The 20263-nt window shown below is 46.2% G+C and overlaps 1 protein-coding gene across 5 annotated transcripts in view; it reads right to left on the reverse strand.

The window, feature by feature from the left end:
• Window positions 1-20263, reverse strand: part of Homer2 (homer scaffold protein 2) — a 138871-nt gene that overhangs the window by 25586 nt on the left and 93022 nt on the right. For all 5 annotated transcript variants that reach the window (XM_074061552.1, XM_074061553.1, XM_074061551.1 and 2 more), the window contains exons 2-3: window positions 15643-15799; window positions 5299-5430 (exon numbers count right to left, since the gene is read on the reverse strand). In XM_074061552.1, coding sequence (XP_073917653.1) covers window positions 5299-5400 — 102 coding nt within the window. In that variant the 5' untranslated portion in view covers window positions 5401-5430; window positions 15643-15799. The remainder of the gene's footprint in view (window positions 1-5298; window positions 5431-15642; window positions 15800-20263) is intronic.

The raw sequence follows: 20263 nt of genomic DNA on the forward strand, positions 1-20263 counted from the left end.
CTTCAACAACTTGTTCTAGCTTGTGTTTAGAGTTATTCTTTTGATTCTTTTCACACAAACATCCCCCTTCATCCTTCCTAACTACTTCGATTCCATCACAGACCATCCTGGGCTTAAGGAAGAACTTCTGGCCCTGGACAGGGTTAAGAGCATGTGTGGAGATGGACTTGACAGGGCCAGGGGTTCCCCACCAGCTGGGCACTGCAACCTGCATGCATCTGGGCCAGAGGCAGGTACAGGGGTGGGGCACTGGGCATGGACAGGGTGCTCCCACTGCTCTCCTTCCCACCAGGCACCTCTTTGGAGGGAAGCTACACAACTCCTTGGCAGAGGTTCCAGCCACTTGGTCCCAGTCACCATCACACTGGCTTCCCCTCTGCATGCACTCTGTCTGTCCTCACAGCACCTGCTCTTCCTCCCTGTTTCAGAAGAGGTTATCACCATCATCTATTTACCATTATCCTAGAGTCTTGGCCTCCCTCATCTGCCCACCAAGTTCTGCCATTTTAGCTCCCCAATCTTTTCAAATCTCTCCAATTCTTACTCAGCCCTTTACTCAGCTCCACCCTGCACTAAAACAGTCTAATCTGACTTGCTGCCTGATAAAAAAATAAAGTACTGAAAAGTCCAAATCTGATCCCTGTTCTTCAGGGCTCACAACGCTTATCAGGCTATAGGAAAAAGTCCAGAAATGACAGAATGGCCCATGAGGCCTTTCAAGGGCTGCCTCTAGCAGCCTTACCCATCCCAAATCAGGGACACTGAGTCGCCTGCAAGCTCCCCCACGCCGGGCAGTGCTATGACTTGGCTACTTCAGTGGTCAGGAGCAGAGTGGGAAGGAGAAATCCCCCGGTGGCAGGCCTCGGAACACCCACTGTGCCACATACACAAGAGAGGGGGCCTGCATTCGGGACCTGCACTGGACCCTGGGAAGTGGTTAAGGCCTGAGCTGCATGGGCAGCCTGAAAGTAATTGTGCTCCACACGAATGTTCCTCAGAAATCTCCCCACCTCACAGCAAAAGAGGGTCTTTCAAACTAGGCAGGACTAGCAAGGGCTGCTCTCTGCGGGCCACGCATGCATCTCCTCCAGCCAGCCCACTGCTTGCTCAAAAGACTGACTGGCTCCAGTGCCAGGGGAAAAGCACCACACTGCTTCCAAAACACATGCTCCTGCTCTCCACCGCCACCCTGGCATCTGACCCTCCTAAGAGTCCAGCAGCCAACAATTCTCCAGCCTGAGTTGTGGAGCTGAGTGACAGCCAGCTCCATAGTGAAGCTGAGGACGTGGAGCCCTTTCTCCACAGGCAGTGGCGACTTGTGCTCACTGAGAAAGAAGCTTACTAGAGATTGCCATGCCTCTGCCACTCACAGGGTCACCAAGTGCCTTCTGGACCACACAATGCTGCTTCAGACCCAGGGAGTTTGCAGAGAACTCGCTCCTGCAAAGGCAGGGAAGCAAGAGGCTAATCACCAAGGAGTCTCAGTTCCTACCAAACCCCTTGCAGAGCTCTGCTGTGCTCCTGCCTGCTGGAGTGTCACCTCTTCTAAAGTCACCGCACACAAGTTTGGGAGCTGTGGGATGAAGGCTGACTCTCTCATGATAACATCCAATGACCAACACTCAACATTTTTTGCTTCCTGTCCTGTGTCTGGACCCTGGTGATGTGTAGGTTTTTGCCTCAGAAAACAGTGGTTCTGTGAGTGGCTGGCATGACAGTGGATGCCCAGGGTCTGCATGGAAAGCAGAGGGACATCATCTGTGGTGTGTCCCCATCAGAGCACTCACCTGTGACTGTGCAGGATGGCTGGATTGTGAGATGGGCCATTCTATATGTGCATGTGTGTGCATGGGACCTGTACAAGTGCATACACTGAACAAATGGAGACTGCACGTTAGCAAGCCCCGCTCAGGGCAGCTTCCTGGCTCACCCTAATTCCCCTTCCTTAAAAATCAGCCTTAGCACACACTGGGAACCCAAGCAGCTGAGTCTGGGTAAGCAACTCTCAATTCCCCAAGAAGCACCTTCTGGGAACAAGGACCATATCTCTACCCTCAGTGCCTGGCAGTGTCAGCAGAGAATACTGGCCAGCCAGGCAGTCAGACGTTCATAGCAACCGTCTAGAGAAAACCAACTTCTGGAGCCAAGCTTCTGGAAGGAGCCTGGCTCCAGTCCTGCCTCAGGCCAGGATTCTCAACTCTCCCTTAGGTTCCTCAAGACACTGACATTCTCCTAATAAATTCCTGTGCCACGTAAACCCATATTACTTTCAATCCAAATATTCTAGTGTGTGTGTGTGTGTGTGTGTGTGTGGTACTGGGGTTTGAACTCAGTTGCCTACATCTTGAGTCACTCCCCCAGCCCTTTTTTTTTTTTTAAAACTGTTTATATGTTTATTCATATATGTATATATTGTTTGGGCCATCTCTCCCCCCAGTCTCCCACCCTCTCCTTCTCCTCCCCTACCCCCTTGCTTCCAGGCAGAATCTGTTCTGCCTTCTTGTTCTCCAATTTTGTTGAAGAGAAAACATAAGAGATAATAAGACAGACATACCATTTTTGCTAGTTTGAGACAAGGATAGCTATACCAAGAGATTCCTAGCATTGCTTCCATGCACTTGTGTATTGCAACCCATATTGGTTCATCTCTACCAGACCTCTTCACTACTTCCCGGTCCCCTTCCCATAGCGGCCTCTGCCAGTTTAAGATGACTGTATTTGCTCCTCTACTGTGGGCACATCAACCACTTTCAGGTTTTAGGTTTCCTTCCCTTTCCCTATTCCTCCTGTATGTGTTCTCCCCTTAGTGTGTGACCCATGTCCAATAATATTACTGTATTTATTTTAGGTCTATAATCTGCTTATGAGGGAGAATATATGATTTTTGGCCTTCTGAACCTGGCTAACTTTGCTTAAGAAGATGTCCTCCAGTTCCATTCATTTACTTGCAAATGACAAAACTTCATTCTCCTTTGTGGATGAGTAAAATTCCATTGTGTATAAATACCACATTTTCTTAATCCATTCGTCAGTGGTGGGGCATCTTGGCTGTTTCCCATAACTTGGCTATTGTGAATAGTGCTGCAATAAACATGGGCGTGCAGGTCCCTCTGGAGTAACCTGTGTTGCATTCCTTTGGGTCTATCCCTAGAGTGGGGTTGCTGGATCATATGGCAGGTCTATGTTTAGTTTTTAAGGAAGCCTCCATATTGTTTTCCAAAATGGTTGTACTAGCTTGCATTCCCACCAGCAGTGTGTGAGGGTTCCTTTTTCCCCACATCCTCGCCAACACCTACTGTTGTTGGTGTTTTTGATGATAGCTATTGTAACAGGGGTGAGGTGGAATCTTAGTGTGGTTTTGATTTGCATTTCCTTTATGGTCAGGGATGGTGAGCATTTTTTCATGAGTTTTTTTGGTATTTGGATTTCTTCCTTTGAAAAAAGTTTTGTTTAGTTCAGTTGCCCACTTCTTTATTGGTTCATTGGTTTTGGGGGAGTTTAGTTTTTTGAGCTCCCTGCATATTCTGGTTATCAGTCCTTTGTCTGATGTGTAGCTGGCAAATATTTTCTCCCACTCTGTGGGAGTCTCTTCAGTTTACAGACCATTTCTTTTGTCGTGCAGAAGCTTTTTAATTTTATGAAGTCCCATTTGTCCATCCTTTCTCTTAGTTGCTGAGTTGCTGGGGTTCTACTGAGGAAGTCCTTGCCTAAACCTATTACTTCCAGAGTATTCCCTGCTCTTTCCTGTACTAACTTCAGAGTTTTGGGTCTGATATTAAGGTCCTCGATACATTTTGAGTTGATACTAGTAGAGGGTGATAGATGTGGATCTAGTTTTAGTTTTCTGCAGGCAGACAAACCACTTTTCCCAGCAACATTTGTTGAAGAGGCTGTCTATTCTCCATTGTATGTTTTTTGGTGACTTTGTTAAAAATAAGGTGGGCATAGCCATGTGGAGTCATATCTGGGTCCTCTATTCTGTTCTACTGATCTTCGTATCTGTTTTTGTGTCAGTACTATGCTGTTTTTATTGCTATTGTTTTGTCATATAGTTTGAAGTCAACCTCAAACTATACCTCCAGCATTGCTCTTTTTGTTCAATATTGCCTTGGCTATTCACGGTCTCTCGTGTTTCCAAATGAACTTTAGGGTAGATTTTTCAATCTCTGTGATGAATGTCATTGGGATTTTGATGGGAATTCCAGCCCTTTTTTGTGATGGGTTTTTTCAAGATAGGGTCTCAAAAACTACTTGCCCCCAGCTGGCTTGGAATCATGATCCTCCTGATCTCTGTCTCCTGAGTTGCTAGGATTATAGATGTGAGCCACCGGCGCCTGGCCTCAACCCGAATATTCTTAATACTTACAGGGCTCTTCTACCACCCTAAAGGAAACTTACTCTCCTAAACCAGGCTTTGAGCCTCTTCACATGGCTGAGTGAGGCTGTTCAGAGGTGATCAGTCTGTTCCCTCAGTATCTCCAAGTCTATGGTCAGCCATGATCTCTCCTCAGCACCTTTCTAAGCATTCATAGGTGGGTTTGGAACCTTGGAGAATCATATATCAAAGCTATGATTTCTTTCCTGAGGAAAGAAACCACACAGCCCACTGTGTGGCATTTGAAGGTGGGTGGGGGCTTTAGATTGAGAACTATAAAGCCTCACTTTTTACTCTCTCTCTCTTTCTCTGAGGGCTCCAAACAGAGAGTCGCTGATGCTGATGGCTGTGGAAGTATTGCTTTCCAGCCACATATTCTTAATACCTACACATGGCTCTTGTACCACCTTTTAAAGGATGTAACAAGCTTATCACATAAGGATGCACTGTCCACTGCAGCGGGACCACAGCCTCTTCCTCTGGAGTCCTCACATAATAACTTTCCAATAACTGTCTCCTCAAATGGGTCCTGAACGTCCAGTTGAGGCAATCTGGGCAAACAAGCGAGCCCTTCGTGTGCACCCTGGCCCTGTTGGGCACAGGAAGCAGTGACAGGCATCCAGAGAACAGGAAGGACTGGCCTCTCTGCTGCAACCTGAGGCCCAGAAGCAGCTCTTGTCCATTTACCTTTCTTAAACAAATGCTCCTTTTTCAAGGAACCTGGCCCTTCCTTCTTTCTTTCCTTCCTTCCTTCCTGCCTTCCTCCCTTCCTCCATCCCTCTCTGTTTTGACAGTACTGGGGTTTGAACTCCAGGTTTCCTGCTAGGCTCACCAAGCACCACTCCATTTTTTGGGGTCAACGCCTGGATGACAATAGCATGCAACACAGTGCCAGTATACTGCGGAAAGGACCACATACATACCTTTGTCAGCTGCTGCTCAGAGGAAAACCCCAAACCAAACACCGTGTTGGCTCTGCTGTCGGCCCACTGCCCAAACTTCTGCGATGTTTTGGTGAAAGTCATATTCGGTGTGATTGTGCTGTTTATAATCACCTGCAGGAGAACAGCAGAGTAAAATATAAATACTGAATCAGACACCACAGTCACTCCTTGCTTACACATAATTCCTCTGCCCGGTTCTGTTTGGTCTCAGGCCGTTCTTCCTGAACATCCCATGCTGAGTCAGAAACACAGCCACAATAAAGGGGAATTGCAACAGTCAATGGGAGAACATCTCTCTCAAGCTGTTTTCTGCCCCAAGGCTGCCATGATTCAGAGTGCCCTAAAGGCTCTCCGAGGCAGTCATTCTTGTAAGAACTGCACTACACACCTTGTTAAACCACCTGCAGCTCCAGTGTCCAGCTCAAGTGATTTAAAATCTCGACAAGCAATTGGGGCTTGCTGCTTCCCGACAGGAAGGAGAAGGCACACTCCAATTAGGACAATTTGTAGAGGGTTAATTTATAAAGAGACTAATTACAAAGGTATGAGCAGGGTACAAGAAAACTGTGAGGGATGGGAACAGGGACCTGTGGTAGCTGTTGCCACTCCTTGGCCTAACAGGAAGACGAGTTAGGGAGGCTACAGACCCTGGAAGAGGAGCAGGCTGACCTGAAAAGGCAGATGACCTTCTGTTGAGAATCATGGCCAGCACATGTGACCTCACAGGACGAGGATCCAGGGGAGCAAATACCTTCCACCTCTTTCCTTCTGATCCCCATTTGCCATTGACCAGCCCACCCAGAAGCCAGAGGACCTGGGAACCCACTGAGGTCATGTGAAGGCCGGCCTTTGAGGGACCAGGGCAGGGTGAAGAAGGGCAGAGAATGGATCTGGCTGATATCCAGTGCATGGTACATTCATTCAGCCAACAAATGTTCATTGAGCATCTACTAACCAAAAACACAACACTATTAAACACGGTTAGTAATCTGCCTACTATCACTGGACAAGAAGGGCCCTCATTTGTGTGTGGAAGACATAGATCTAGATCATGGGCTTGGGGGAATGCTTCTGAGAACTTGGAAGCTGGTGAGGTTCTGTCTTAGCCCTGGGCAGGGTTGACATGGTAAAGCAAGGCAGACACAGAGAAGGTATGTGGCAGGTAACTTGGTCAGAATGAATCACATGATCCCCCAAAGCCACCCCTGGTTATCTCCAAATGACCGAGACCCAGGGAGGGCAAAGAAATATCCTAGACCCGTGCAGAAACTTGAGTCATTTTTAAGTCTTGCTATATTGCCCTTGCTGTAGACCTACCCACCAAGGTCACACACCCACACACCCACACAGAGAGAGAGAGAGAGAGAGATCCCATTGAATAGCAGTGGACAGAGGCTGACCAGAGTATAAGACACAGCTCTTAAGCTTGCCCCAAACAAAGTCAGTCACACTGGAATAACAACAGTGACATTCTCTGGTGTTTCATTAGAACTTAACAGTTTCTAGGGTACTTTTTCATAATCTTTTATCTAATCCTTATTTTTATTTATATATTTATCTAGATCTCTATTTATTTATTTATTGGTGGTACTGGGGTTTGAACTCAGGGCCTCACACTGGCTAGGCAGGCACTTTACTACTTGAGCCACTCTGCCAGCCCTTTTTTGTATTGGATTTTTTTGAGATAGGGTCTCATGAACTATTTGCCTGGGCTGGCTTTGAACTGTGATCCTCCTGATCTCTGCCTCCCAAGTAGCTAGGATTACAGGTGTGAGTCACCAGTGCCTGGCTCTAACCCTCATTTTTAAAAACTGAGAAACAAAAAAGAGCTCAAGTGACTTGCTCAAGGTCATAAAACTAGCAAATAACTAAAGAAGGTATAATGAATATATTACTTACAAAGCAACAACTGACTGCATAAGCAAAATCTGATTGTCCTGCTTGGGTGTTCATTCAGCTTCTTAAGCCTGTGAATGCAGCACTGGTTTTGGAAAATTCTCAACCACTCTTCTCAAGGATCTGCTTTGCTTCACTGACCCTCCTCAGCTGACTCTTTAGGACTAGACCTTTTGAGTGTGCTCAACACTTTTACACTCATCAATTACTTTCTACCTGTTCTTTATCTTCTTTGCTTCAGTCTGGGCATTTTTTTGTTGATCTGTTTTTCAGTTTACTAATCTTGGCTACTGATGGAGCCAGATATGCTATTAAACATACTCAGTGAATTCTTAACTACCCACTTGATAATTTAAACATAAATTCTACGTCTCTGGGAATAGTCTTCCCTTCATCTATTCTGTCCATGTCCTCATCTATTTCCTTGGATATATTAATCATATTTATTTGTACAACCCTGGTGCAAACTCTTACACTTCTGAATCATTTCTGTTACCTTGACTTTCCCCCTTTCGACTTAGGCATATGGTCTTGTCTTTTGTATGTCTAGTAATTTTTAATGTGTTGGAAAATGTGTATAAAAGAACTGTTAAGGCTCCACAGGATGTTAACATCTACCATAGACAGTTTTCTTCTTCTCTGCTAGGCAAGTAGGGTAGATAGGAAATCCCACTGAGTGGACTTCAGTTCTGGTAAGACTTGGTCTACCTTTACTTCATCGCTGTGTTCTGGGCCAGCCCTTTACGAATATCAACTGGGATACTGGCAGATTTTTATTTCCTCTACCCTGAAAGACTACAGAGATGCAAGAAGTTTTTAGCCAGCTGGTGTGCCAGTGGCTCACACCTGTAATCTTAGCTATGTGAGTAGCTACCTGAGAGGCAGAGATCAGGAGGATCTCTGTTCAAAACCAACCCCGGGCAAACAGTTTGCAAGACCCTATCTCAAAAATACCCAACACAAAACAGGGCTGGTGGAGTGGCTCAAGCAGCAGAGTGCCTGCCTAGAAAGCATGAGGGCCTGAGTTCAAACCTCAGTGCTGGAAAAAAAAAAAAAAAGAAAGTTTTCCACTTAGTTCTGTACCTTTCAAATCTACCTATCTCCACAAGTTAGCAAATCTTGAAGGGAAATTCCCCTTTTGTCACTCAGCTCTGTGCTCACCAGAATATCTGCTGGTTTCTGCCTGCCAGCAGCAGCCTTTTCTGGCCAGGTCTGGATATTCAGCCTCTGGGTGCCTAGAATCAGTAAGCGCCATGTGAAAGGGTATGCAGGTGCCCAGTGCCAACTCTTCTTTTGGGACCCTCATTACATTTTTTTCAGCCCCCTGGCAAGGCTTTGTTTTCTACAAACTGTAAATCCGAGCATTTTTATCTGCTTCTCAGAAATGTGCAGCCTAACGCTACACAGACCTGGAATTCAGCAAATGTTCTGGAGAAGGATCAGTCATGAGCTTGAAGCCTCTCAATTTTGTCATGCCAGTCCTGGGTCACTGCTAAATGCTTTGCTGATTTTTCTTTCCCCCAGCAGTATCTCTCCACCAGAGCCAAGCCCCAGCCTTCAGCCTGTGCCCAGAATTGGCAAATGCTCCCAGGAGAGAGAGCTGCCAGTTTTATTTCTGAGTGAGTTTCATCTCTCTGAAATTTTAGTCTTTCTAAGTCCTCATCATTTCTATCAGATCTCTGATGACTTTAAATCATATTTATCTGTTTCTCCCAGTGGAGGGAACACTGGCCTTCTGGAATCTATATACCTTACTCAGAAGCAAAGTGCTGAATCTGTAGAAGTTCAGAGATGCAATTCACTGTGTGTCTCAAGCGACATTACTGTGTTTATGGGAAGCATACAACCTCTCATAACATCGCTGCTTATGTCAGTTACACATAACTGCTCAGACATGCTAATCTACCTTGCTGGGGTGACTTCACACTGCAACTCCCCAGGTCTTCTAACACTCCCAAGACTCACTCTAAGCAATGATTCCAGACCTCCCACCCCGTCTTTGCTCCTCTCTTCTAGAGCACATTGAAAGGGAAGTGTCAGGGACAGCAAAACTCTGAGGTATCACTCCAAAGACCATAACTTAGGCCCATCAAACTTACAAAACTTCTTTCTCTCCAGGTTCTCAAGAGAAAGGTCCCTTCACTCTCCCAGAACCAAGCCTCCCTCAGTCCTCTGGATCCCATATCCTTGTCCCCAACCCCCATGAGGTATGTCCCACACAACTATCCACACAACTACCACAGGCCCAGGATAGACAGGAGGTCTGTTGACTCTTGGGACACAGAATGCTGGTTTTCAGGGCTTATTAGAATGCTGAAGAGGGAGCTACAGTCCTCATTCCCCACTGACAGGCCTGCTCTGCTGGAGAACTGCTCTGATCCTGGTTCAGCACAGCTACTCTCCATGCACTTTTGAACTATGATGCTTTCGATGTAGGATGGGTTTATTGGGTTTTAACCGTATCCTAAGTCGAGGACATCTCTTCTAGTAAAAGATGTGTTTTTTCAACTGAGTGGGAGGGACTGTGAGGGTTCACATTCTTGTCAGACATTGAACAGTACACAGAAATGTAACAGTTGTTGGGAAGGCTAACTTTCAGGGTGAGCAGGGGCTTGTGAAAAGAGCTGGCTATGCCCTTCCTGCACATGAAGACACTGGAAAATCATGGTGGGGACAGAGGACCTGCAGGTTCCAGTCTTAGAGGAGAGGTGGGGATAATGCAGACTGTGAGGTGAGTAAGAAAGGGGTCACAGGAATGGGGAATGCCATGCAGTGGGAGGGAACAGAGGGAGAAGAGCAGAGCCTGGGCAGGAGGATGACTTTCGGCTGTAGTTGAGAAGGAGCAGGGAAAGATACGAAGGGACTTGGGGAAGAACGAGGTCCCCTGGGTGCCAAGGATGAAGGGCAAAGTGACGACATGGGGACACGCTCATGGAGCAGGAGATTTGGCAGGATGAGAACCATGCCTCTTGGGAAGCGGGGAAGACAAGTCTGGGGGGAAATGGAAGCCTGGGAGGGAGAGGGGTGACTTTGTAGGGCATCCTGGGCACAAACTTTAACAAGGTCTCCCAGTTCCTGTGTTCACATGCTTTGCTCATGCGTTATCTCTGAAACTTGCATGGGTGAAAGATGCCACCCTGGTAAAGAACCTAGACCTGCAGATCACTGGAACAAGTTTTCATGAAATATACAGAACATCTGTAACAAAGAGCTGCTTGGAAGTAGGAGCTAAGCTCCTCCAGGCACCAGCTCTGGGGCTTCATCAGAAGCTGCTCATGAAATGGGGAGATGGGACACAGAATTCCTCTATATGGAGGGCTTTCCCAAGCCACGGAGCTCCAAGTTTTTCTATGAGAGGCTGCAACCAGGGACAGCAGTTAACCATGCCTGCTTCTGAGGCAGTTGTTAGTAGATGTAGTTATATGAGCATTTTTTAACCAGAGAGAAGAAACTGACATTCATTGAAAACCTACTGTGTGGGGGAACCTTCCAGATGCTCTCTCCCTTAACAGAAGGGGCTCTATACGCATTCAAAAGAAGAGACTACAATGTACCCAGTACAACTATAATATGCTAATAAATAAATAAAAGGAAAAAAGAGAAGAAACTACAATGAGGGTTGGGAGCAGGGACCCTGACTGTGTTCTTGAAATCAATCTTATATTCCCAAAAGAAAATGACCAACTAAGTTGGGGTTTGGAAGTTTCTATCCTCTGAAGCATCATGATTATCGTGACAGACACAGCACACACTGATAAATACTTGTAGAACAGATGACCACTAAGGTCTCTTCCAATGTGGGTCTTCTGTGATCCTATAAATAACTCAGAAGCAAGGGCAGCAAAGTCATCCAGAGCACCTGGGAGAGGCACCTGCTTCAGGCAAGTCTTGCCCACAGGCGCAGGCAATTTCTCATAGGGATCTACAGGGAGTGCTAACAGCACAATGAGACCAAGTGCCACAATGGCTCAATTAACATGTTCTCAAAATGGAGTTTCTTTATAGTGGAGTTGGCTGTTCTGCCCCAAAATTTACCATAAATTACATGGCTGCATGGTTCACAGCAGACTCTCAGAAGCCAGGAGTTGGGAGCTGCCTTTGTGTGGCTCCCATCTGTCCACTCTCCATGAACAGGGAGAACCTTGGGTGCCTATTTCCACTGTCCTTCTGTGCACAAGGTACACCTGCTATAGGCCAGGAGAGGAGATGGCCAGACCTGACCTCATCACCAGCTCATCCTCTAACCCACTTCTATAGTGTTGCCCGCTCTGGCTTGGCGCTGGGAATTCAATGATAAGCTGCATCCTCAAAGAGCTCACAGTCTCCTGGCAGCCCCACACACAGACATGGATCCACATGGTTCCCTAGGGCTGTGGCAATGCTGAGGCAACACAGCAGTATTCCAAACCTGGCCCTGTCTTTCGGTAACAGCTGAAACTACCACATGCCTCAGTGTTCCACGAAGAATAAAGAGTGGATCTGAATACACAGCCTTCCTAAGATGACCAGTACCAACTGCTCTCAGCAGTAGGATGGACCTTCCATACATCCTTCCCCAAGTAGAGCATGACAAATGCTTGGACAAGGAAGAAGAGCGTGCTGTGCCTGTGTGGAGTGACAGCTGCTAAAGTTGCTGGCTGCAACTCCTCCCCTCCCAAGTTTCTACACTCTTTGGGGGTTGTTCAGAGTTTACACAGCAGCTGCATCTGTTGTGGCCTTTGCTCAAAACGACCTCCAAGCCCCTTCTATACCAGTAACTTGTTACAGAAGCACACTTACTCCATCTAGGAGGGGCACAGCAAGTTTCCTCTTCCAGCCAGCAGTAGCCATGTGCCTAGGACAGTTGGCCCAGAAGGGCCAGCATGAGCAAGAGCTTAAGGTCGTAGTTTTGACAGGGTCCAGGACCAAGGTCAGAGAGGAGAAACCCATGGACTAAGACATGGCCCCATAGCTAAACTGTCATCTCAGTTCAGATCAACACTGGAACCAAAGGCCTAAAATAAAGTGGCATTGTCCTGATGGGGTGGGATACTCCCCCAGCCCAGGTGCATCCATGCTGGAGTGGTCAGCTCATGACAGCATTCTCCAGATACCTCACTAAGACCTAGAGGTGCAGCTGGGCAGGGCCCCAGGCTTGGGAAGCCAGTGAACATGAAACCAGAGTGGATGCTCAGGAATCAGGGCAGAAGAACAACCATGCTGCCTGAACAGAGTGGTGGGCAGAGACAATAAGCAAGGGCCTATAAGGAAAGGCCCTGGTGTCAGTGCAGGTGTCTAGTGCAGTGCAGTGCACAGTCTGCTCAGCGTACTGCTCCCTGTTCCAACCTATAGGAAGGAAGATGGGACATCCAGACTATGCAGACAAGCTGGGAGCTGGATAAGAGGGGACAAGCTAGGTGACATCAGGGAGTGGCAATAGCAGCTACTGCTCTGGGGTCATTTCTCCACACCCCACCACCTATGGAGGAGTTGGAGGTATAGGATCTGGTCTAGATGTGAGCTGTCAATCTTACTTGCTGCTCACCAGGTCAAGAGCCAACACAGCAGGGCTGAGTAGTGTTAGACTACATCCACTGCTCTGTGTTCTAGCTCTCCAGGCAAGAAACATGCTCCAGCCCCAACTCTCAAGTGATAGTAATTAAATGATTAGGTCTATCCCTACCTTCCCCTCTCCAGGGCCTTATGCTCCTTTTTGCAGAATGAGGCTCCATCACAGTTGTCTGGTGCTGTAGTGGTAAAGCTGGAGCTCTGGGTAGACTCCAAGGACCAGGCAGCCAGGCGCCATGTGGGGTGGGTGGCCCTGAGATCCTCTGGCTCCATCTCTGAATCTCAGTGGTTCCCAAGGCCTAGGCTTCCAATTCCCACTTTTCAGTGACTCTCTAGCTTGATGAATCACCCCACTGGGCCTGAATTAACTCTACTCTGCAGCTAAGGTGTTACCCACCTCCTACACTCTCCCGATTTCTCACAGCCATCTCAGCTGGCTTGGGCTCCACACTGTCACAGCTTCAGGAACTGCAGAGCCATAAGGATACAGTGGCTGACACTTTTGACAAATCACTAAATGCTTAGCTAATAGGACTGAAGCATTTGCTCTTAGAAAGTTGTTTTATCTATAGTTAAGCCCAATATATCCTTGGATAACTCAACTGACAAAAGTACAAACCCATCTGAGGACGGCAGATGAACTGACAGAATCCACAGATGAAAGAAAGCAGGTCAGCTTGCTTCCCCTCCCTATCAGAACATCCTGGAAAGAGTCCAGGCAATTCCAGTTCAGAAGCACAGACAGAAGTGGTAATTACAGCCACAGCATCACGGTGTCTCCCAGAAGTAAAAAAATAAAGTTAAAAAATCCAGGTACCTTTTAGGTATTCACTCATCAAAAATGAGACTCCTGCCTCCTGTACCAGGTTTCATTCTTCCCACTACACAGACCCCCTCCCCCGCCCAAGCACTGCATGTCTACCACTTAGATGGGAAACACTTCTGTCTCTTATGTTCACCAGACCAGCTGCTGCCCTCTGAGGTGGAAGGGGCTCACACACCACCTACCTGACATGTTGGAAATGTTCCTCTCCCAGCCAGGGAGGCCTACTACAACCCAGCAAGCTGGGATCTGTGTCCAGCAACTGGGCACCAGCGTGAAGTCAGCCAGGTCACCTCCTCTCCCTAGGTCACAGCTATAAAATGAGAACTTCTGGGCTGCCTTTTTGAGAAAGGAAAGGATCACAGGGCCAAGCTGCCTTCATCTGCAGTCACTATGGTGCTGAAGCACTTACAGACCATGAGCTGAGGAACAGTTTGCCTTAAAACAAGGAGCTTTGTCAGATCAAGTGCACTAGCAAGCTCTTGTGACTTACCCAGGGGATCTACTTACTAATGGAAACTTCCTTATGCTTTTTGCCAGTGGGATGGGGGAGAAGCTGACATATGGGCCCCATTCTACTGTTCAGCTCCCAGCTCTCCTACATTCTATGGCCTAGGAAAACTGACCTAGAAGCAAAGATCAGGACAGACTGCAGTGAGGAGATGAGGAAGCCATCCAGAAGCCTGCTGCATGGTCCTAGCAACACTGTGCCAGAGCTGGGCATGGTGGTCCACACTGTAATCCTAACTACCTGAGGGGCAGCGATCAGAGGATTGTGGTTTGAGGCCAACATAGGCAAAAAGTTTGAGAGACCCCAATTCAAACAATAAAAGCTAGGGTTTGGTGGTGGCACATGTCTGTCATCCTATTTATGCAGGAAATGTAAATAGGAAAATTCTGGTCCAGGCTGAAATGGACATAAATGTAAGACCCTAATAAAAAATAACTAAATCAAAAACAGTTGGGCGCATGCTCAAGTTGTAGAACTCCTGCCTAGCAAGCATGAGGCCCTGCATTCAAATCCAGTACTGACACACACACAAAAAAAAGACTGTGGCAAAACAAGAGTTATAGTCTTAAAACAGAAGACATACATGTGAGACACTTCAAAGGTAGATTCATTTTATAAACTTAAAAGGGGGTGATCCATTTGTTTTTTATGCCAAATTGCTGGGAAATGAAAAGGGAGAGGTTGTTTAGAAATAGGGATTTCAGCTTTAGACACAATGGATTTCTGGTAACAGCACATGAAAATGTCTAGCGTGATGAATACAGTCCAAGGATAGGAAGACACTTATAAAGAAGAGGTTCCTTTTTTAAAATAGAGATTTGGTAGAATCTCTGCTGGCATTCCTTCATTCTGCTCCCATAATTATGTAGCAAAAACATGGGGAAAGCAGAATAACAAAACTACCAGGTGGGGAAAAAATATTTCAAGAAATACTCCAAAACCATTCAACAAACTGTGACTCCCATGTCACACAAGAACCAGCTGAGGATATACCCAAATGCTGGCACGGGTGCTATGAACTGGCGTTTCACAAGCAATGGGAACAAAGAACCCTTCTGTGAAGCAGTTTGGCAACATATGTCCAAGGCCAGCGAGTGTTAATATCATGACCCGGAATAGTAAGTATTTCTTAAGAATCTAACCTATGGAGATATTCAAAGAAGGCAATAGGTGTATGAGAGCATCCAAGGTATTTGGTACATGAAAATGCCCATTATCTACAGTAGCACGAAATTGAAAGCCACTTACATATCCAAGCACAGTGGAGAAAATAAGCATTACAGGCCCGTGGTGCAATCATTATACAGGCTTTAAAACATTAGTTATGAAGACAGTGTGGTAACAGGGAGAGCTGTCTTTACTCATTCTCGTAATTTCAAGTGGAAAAAACGAGCAGGACACACGATTATACAGACATTAGGATGATAAGTTCTGTGTTAAGAAGGCAGGATTTGGGGCACATCTCTTTCTCTTCACTTTTCAAGTGTGTTGTATGGCTTTGGAGAAAAATAAGGAAGAACGGTCAAACCAGCTAGTGGGGCAGTACCTTGGCTCCATCCACACTGATGATCCGATAGCTGTTCCTGGTGACATCGTAGAAGTAGGAAACAGTGACTGCCTGCTTGCTTGCAGGCACCCAGTTCTTCTTGGTGCTGGGGTCAATCTGGAAGACATGCGCGCGAGTGGTGAAGATCGGCTGTTCTCTGCAACAGGAGAGACAGGCGTGTGAGTTGATAGAACATGACTTCATGTTTAATTTATGACTTCTGGGCTACCTACTGCCCCAAAAGATTTTAAATAGCTTATCAGGAAAGATACATATGCATGAGGACAATTAAAATAAGACGGAAGAGAAGAGAAAAGAGCCGACAGTGAGTAGTTTCTACAACCCACACGCTTTAGCTGTCACCTCCCCCTGAGGCTGCAGGGGGATTGGCCTAATGAGCAATTTGCTTAAAATGCAACTCCTTGTGAGAGTTTCTGCTTCACGGTCAAGTGTCCTCTCTTTCTGACATCCGTTGGCATGTCTGAGACTTTGGAGTCAATCCATTTTTAAGATATTTTTAAAAATAAATTTATCTTGGAGGATTCTGCAACAATTTTAGGATTTTGCAACCCATTTGAAGGTTGGTATTACATTTCTATTAAGTACTTCTCAAATTTGTAGCATTTCTTGAATGATGGAATTACTTTATATCCTTTGGAACCATTTGGATTTTGCAACTTGACCAAGCCTTAAATGTCCATGTGTTCCTTCCATGTAGAGCCTTCTGAGTTTATGTAGATTCATCGAATCCACCTCTCTGTACTGCTGTTGCTGCCTCTTTTCACTCCACTTGCCTGGAAACTCCTCATGTGACTGCTTAGCCAAATTAGCACATTATCTGTGTTTCTTTCTGTTTAGTGGAGAATTAATTAGATCCCAACAATAGGCATTAATAAATAAAGCAGGTGAATAAAAACATAATTGAATTTACTGCACGGTTATATTTTAAAGTAACACAATAAGGTTTAGACTCATTACAAAATACACTTGTTTTTCAAAGCTCTATTGGCAAACTTAATCAAAAATCCTTTTAAGTGTTCAAAGTAAGACAAAATTAGAAAAAAAGCCACCAGCATGTAAAAATAAATTCATAAAATACTACAGAATGTAAGTACTTATTAGACATACAAAATTAAATCAAAAGGCTTAATTTTAGTTTAATCAAATTAACTTTTAAAATCCTTACAATGTCAAAAGAGATAACATGGAAGAATCGGGCACCCAAGTGGACACAAAAAGTCAAAAGGGAGCGTGAACTTTAAGTGTTCTGTTCTCTAAATGGACTGGTTTTAGGCACAGCTGTCTTTGAGCCCAACCTGACTGTAAAGAGAGCTTGTAAGGGTAAACTTTTTCCTAGAAAAGCAATTTACCCTTTGAGCCACATGTAAGGGATATTGAGTAATACCATGGATATCAGCATGGTTTTAGAAAAACGCAGAACCCTTCACAACTACTGCTCAAAGGGGAGGCTTTAATGTTACTCAACACAGCTGCTTCCAGAGGCCAGTGTTCCAGAAGAACAGCCAGTGACAAGCATTGCTTGCTTCCTCAAACTTCCCTTCTAGGTCTCAGGGAGCAGAACAAGTGATGCTGGGGTGTGGATTGCTAGATCTTTCCCTCAATAATGACCTAGCTCGCCACCCACTCGATCCCACACTAACATCATTCCAGGCTCTAGGTGACAGCTGCAGGAACAAAAGGGATAGTCTCACATCTGTTGTCAAGAGGCCAGGCTGTAGAGAACATGTGCACACAAATCTGACCCTCACAGTCAAGTCCACGTGGGGAGGTCTGACGTTTGGGTGGCCCAGCTGTGCCACTGTCAACCCAGCCCCATATTTTTCTAATCATCTAAGTACCACACTGTAAAGAAAAACACTTCCTCACACAATACTCTAGCATATGTGAGAGGAAGGAGCAACTAAAATGTAGTCACTAGAGACAAATTTCTGCAAAACAAAACTGCACTGAAATCTTTGCCTTGCTCTCCCACTGCACTGAACATGGGCCCAAGGGTCAGAGAGGTGCCCTTGTTGGGGAGGGGGCCCAGGCTTTCACTTTTCGTGTTGCACACCAAAGAGAGGGACTGGGACTGGGTTTTAGAACACATAGGCCAGTTTCCTAAGCCTCCATGACAGAAATTAGCTGCATACTTACTAAAATGCAAGTTCCCAGGCTCCATTCTAGCATCCCTGGAACCTGGCACTCCAGGGAAGGGACCTGGGGAGATCTACTTCTAATAAGAGCTCAAGGTGATTGCCATTGTCAAGGAAGCTGGGGGGAGTCTCACAGTAGACATAATCAGATTATCTAGAAAAAATGGAGGAAATGAACCCTATAGCTCTCCTCCAAAATGACACAGCGGACAACTATCAGTGAGACAACATGACCCCTAAAAGGTCTCCCACAGCTCCAGGGGGCAACAATGAGAACAAGAATGGGTTCTTTGAATGCAAAGGATGGAGAGGGGATGAAGGGAGGCAGGGATGCTCTGGTCAGGGAGATGGGCAGGGAGGCAGGGCAGCTTCCAGTGGCCAAGCAGGAACCTTGTGCAAGTACTGTGTGCTTGACACCTGAGGAAGTGAGGAAAGCAAAGAGGAGAGAGAGGGAGGGAGAGCAACAGGAAGACAAGAGATGTTGGCAGAGCTTTCTGACTAGGCATAACTTGGAATGATTTAGGTCAAGGTGGACATGCAGAGCAGAGGGCTCCATCTGCACAGGAGCTGGCCCCTCTCAGCTCAGGAGATGGACTGAATTCATCTCAGGTCACCCTCAATGTGGGGAGATGTGGAGGGTTCAGCTGGACAAACCCTTGGTCATGATAGCCAGGCCTGCTGCAGGGGAAGTGTCTGCTCCATGCAGAGAGCCAGGAGGGGGCCTGTAGGGATAGCCACCAGCCTCCTTTTGAGGGTGGTCACTGTGGCAGGAAGTCATGTCTTCCTGAGACCAAAGACTACATTCTTTAGTCTAGAGGCCCTGGACAAACAGGGAAGGACCCGCACAGCCAGTCTGGCAGCAGCACTGTGCCTAGGAACCACCCACAGCACTGGGAATTCCACATGAATAACCCAATCTGAAGGCACTGGGGAGTCTTATGCTATGCTTCTGAAATTCAAAAAGTCTAATGTTATTTCAAGAGAAGGCAAAAAGGCAAGGATAAAAAGAACAGCCAGGAGCTGACGTTTACTGAGAGCATACCATTCCGCAAAGTTTCACATGTGATCTCTCATTTAGGATCACAACTCTACAGGGAAGATGCTGCACAGGTGGGGAAATGGGCTCAGAGAAGCCAGGTAACCTGCTTAGGTCACACAGAGACCTCAGGGAGACCTGAGATTGAAGTCACCTCAAAATGGTATGGAAAGCCTCTCTCTTGACCATTATGGTACGCTCTCGTCCTAAAATAATGGCTGTTTGTGGTATACACCTTCTGATGTGGCTCCTAATGTAACCTCCTCCCCTTGACTGTGGGTGGGAACTGTGACTTGCTTTCAGCCAACAGAATATGGCAAAGGTGATGGGTTGTCACTTGTGTGACTGGGTTATATACGATTGTGACTTCTATCTTCCTAACAACCTCTCTCAATTTTTGCTGGGTTTGTTGAAACAAGCTGCATGTTGTCAAGACCCACTTGGCAGGGAATTGAGAAAGGGCTCTAGCCAACAAACAGAGAAGAACTAAGGTCCTTAGTCCAATATCCTTGAAGGAACTTGAATTCTGCCAACAACCATTTGAGCCCCAAGCAGATCTTTCTACAACTGAGCCTTCAGATGAAACGTCAGCCCTGGTAATACTTTGACTACAGCCTTGGAAGAGACCCTGAAGTAGAAGGTAATGGCCAGGGGAGCCTTACCAGATTCTTGACCAACAGCAACAGGTTTGGTTTTTAGCTACTAAGTTTGTGGCAGTTTTCTACATAGCAATAGATTCCAAGGAGACTGCATGTACTCTCATTTAACCCTCCCAACAGGGCTTTTAGTGGTCAGCATTATCCACACAGATCACTGAGGGTCACAAGATGATTTCAGACAACCTGGATATCAAATCTTGACATCTTTAAGGGCAAAAGTCAGAGAAGTTTACAAACTCACCACAAAATTTAAGAGAAAAAGATCCAATGTTGAGTATCTTTTTTTTTTTTTGGTGGTGGTACTGGGGTTTGGACTTTTGAACTCAGGGCCTCGCCTTTGCTAGGCAGGTGCTCTACCACTTGAGTCACTCTACCTGCCTAAGACCCCAACTTGGAAAGAGCATTTTGCCTCCCTGAGAAAGCAAAAGAGCTGGAATTAGGACACAGAAGTCAGCTTCTCTAAGTGTGCAAATCGGTATAAATAGAAAGAGTCAACAGAATCAGAACTTTCCAGCCATCTCCTTCTCAGCAGGGAGGAGCGGAAGAGCGTGCACACCAGAGAACAGAAGCTACCTTCATATCCAATTTTGTCTCCTTTCTTTGACGGTCAATGTTCAGGGAGTGAGTCTAAAATATACTCCCATTCCTTCTTCAGTGCTTTAAATAGAAAGCAGATGTTTCTGGGTGGCAAAATGCTTCTTTAGGCAGACAATATAACCCACTGTTCCCTTGTATAGTCTTTTAAGAGCTGAATAAATACCAATTGCTGT

The sequence above is a fragment of the Castor canadensis genome, chromosome 19, assembly GCF_047511655.1.
Source record: "Castor canadensis chromosome 19, mCasCan1.hap1v2, whole genome shotgun sequence".
NCBI lineage: Eukaryota > Metazoa > Chordata > Mammalia > Rodentia > Castoridae > Castor > Castor canadensis.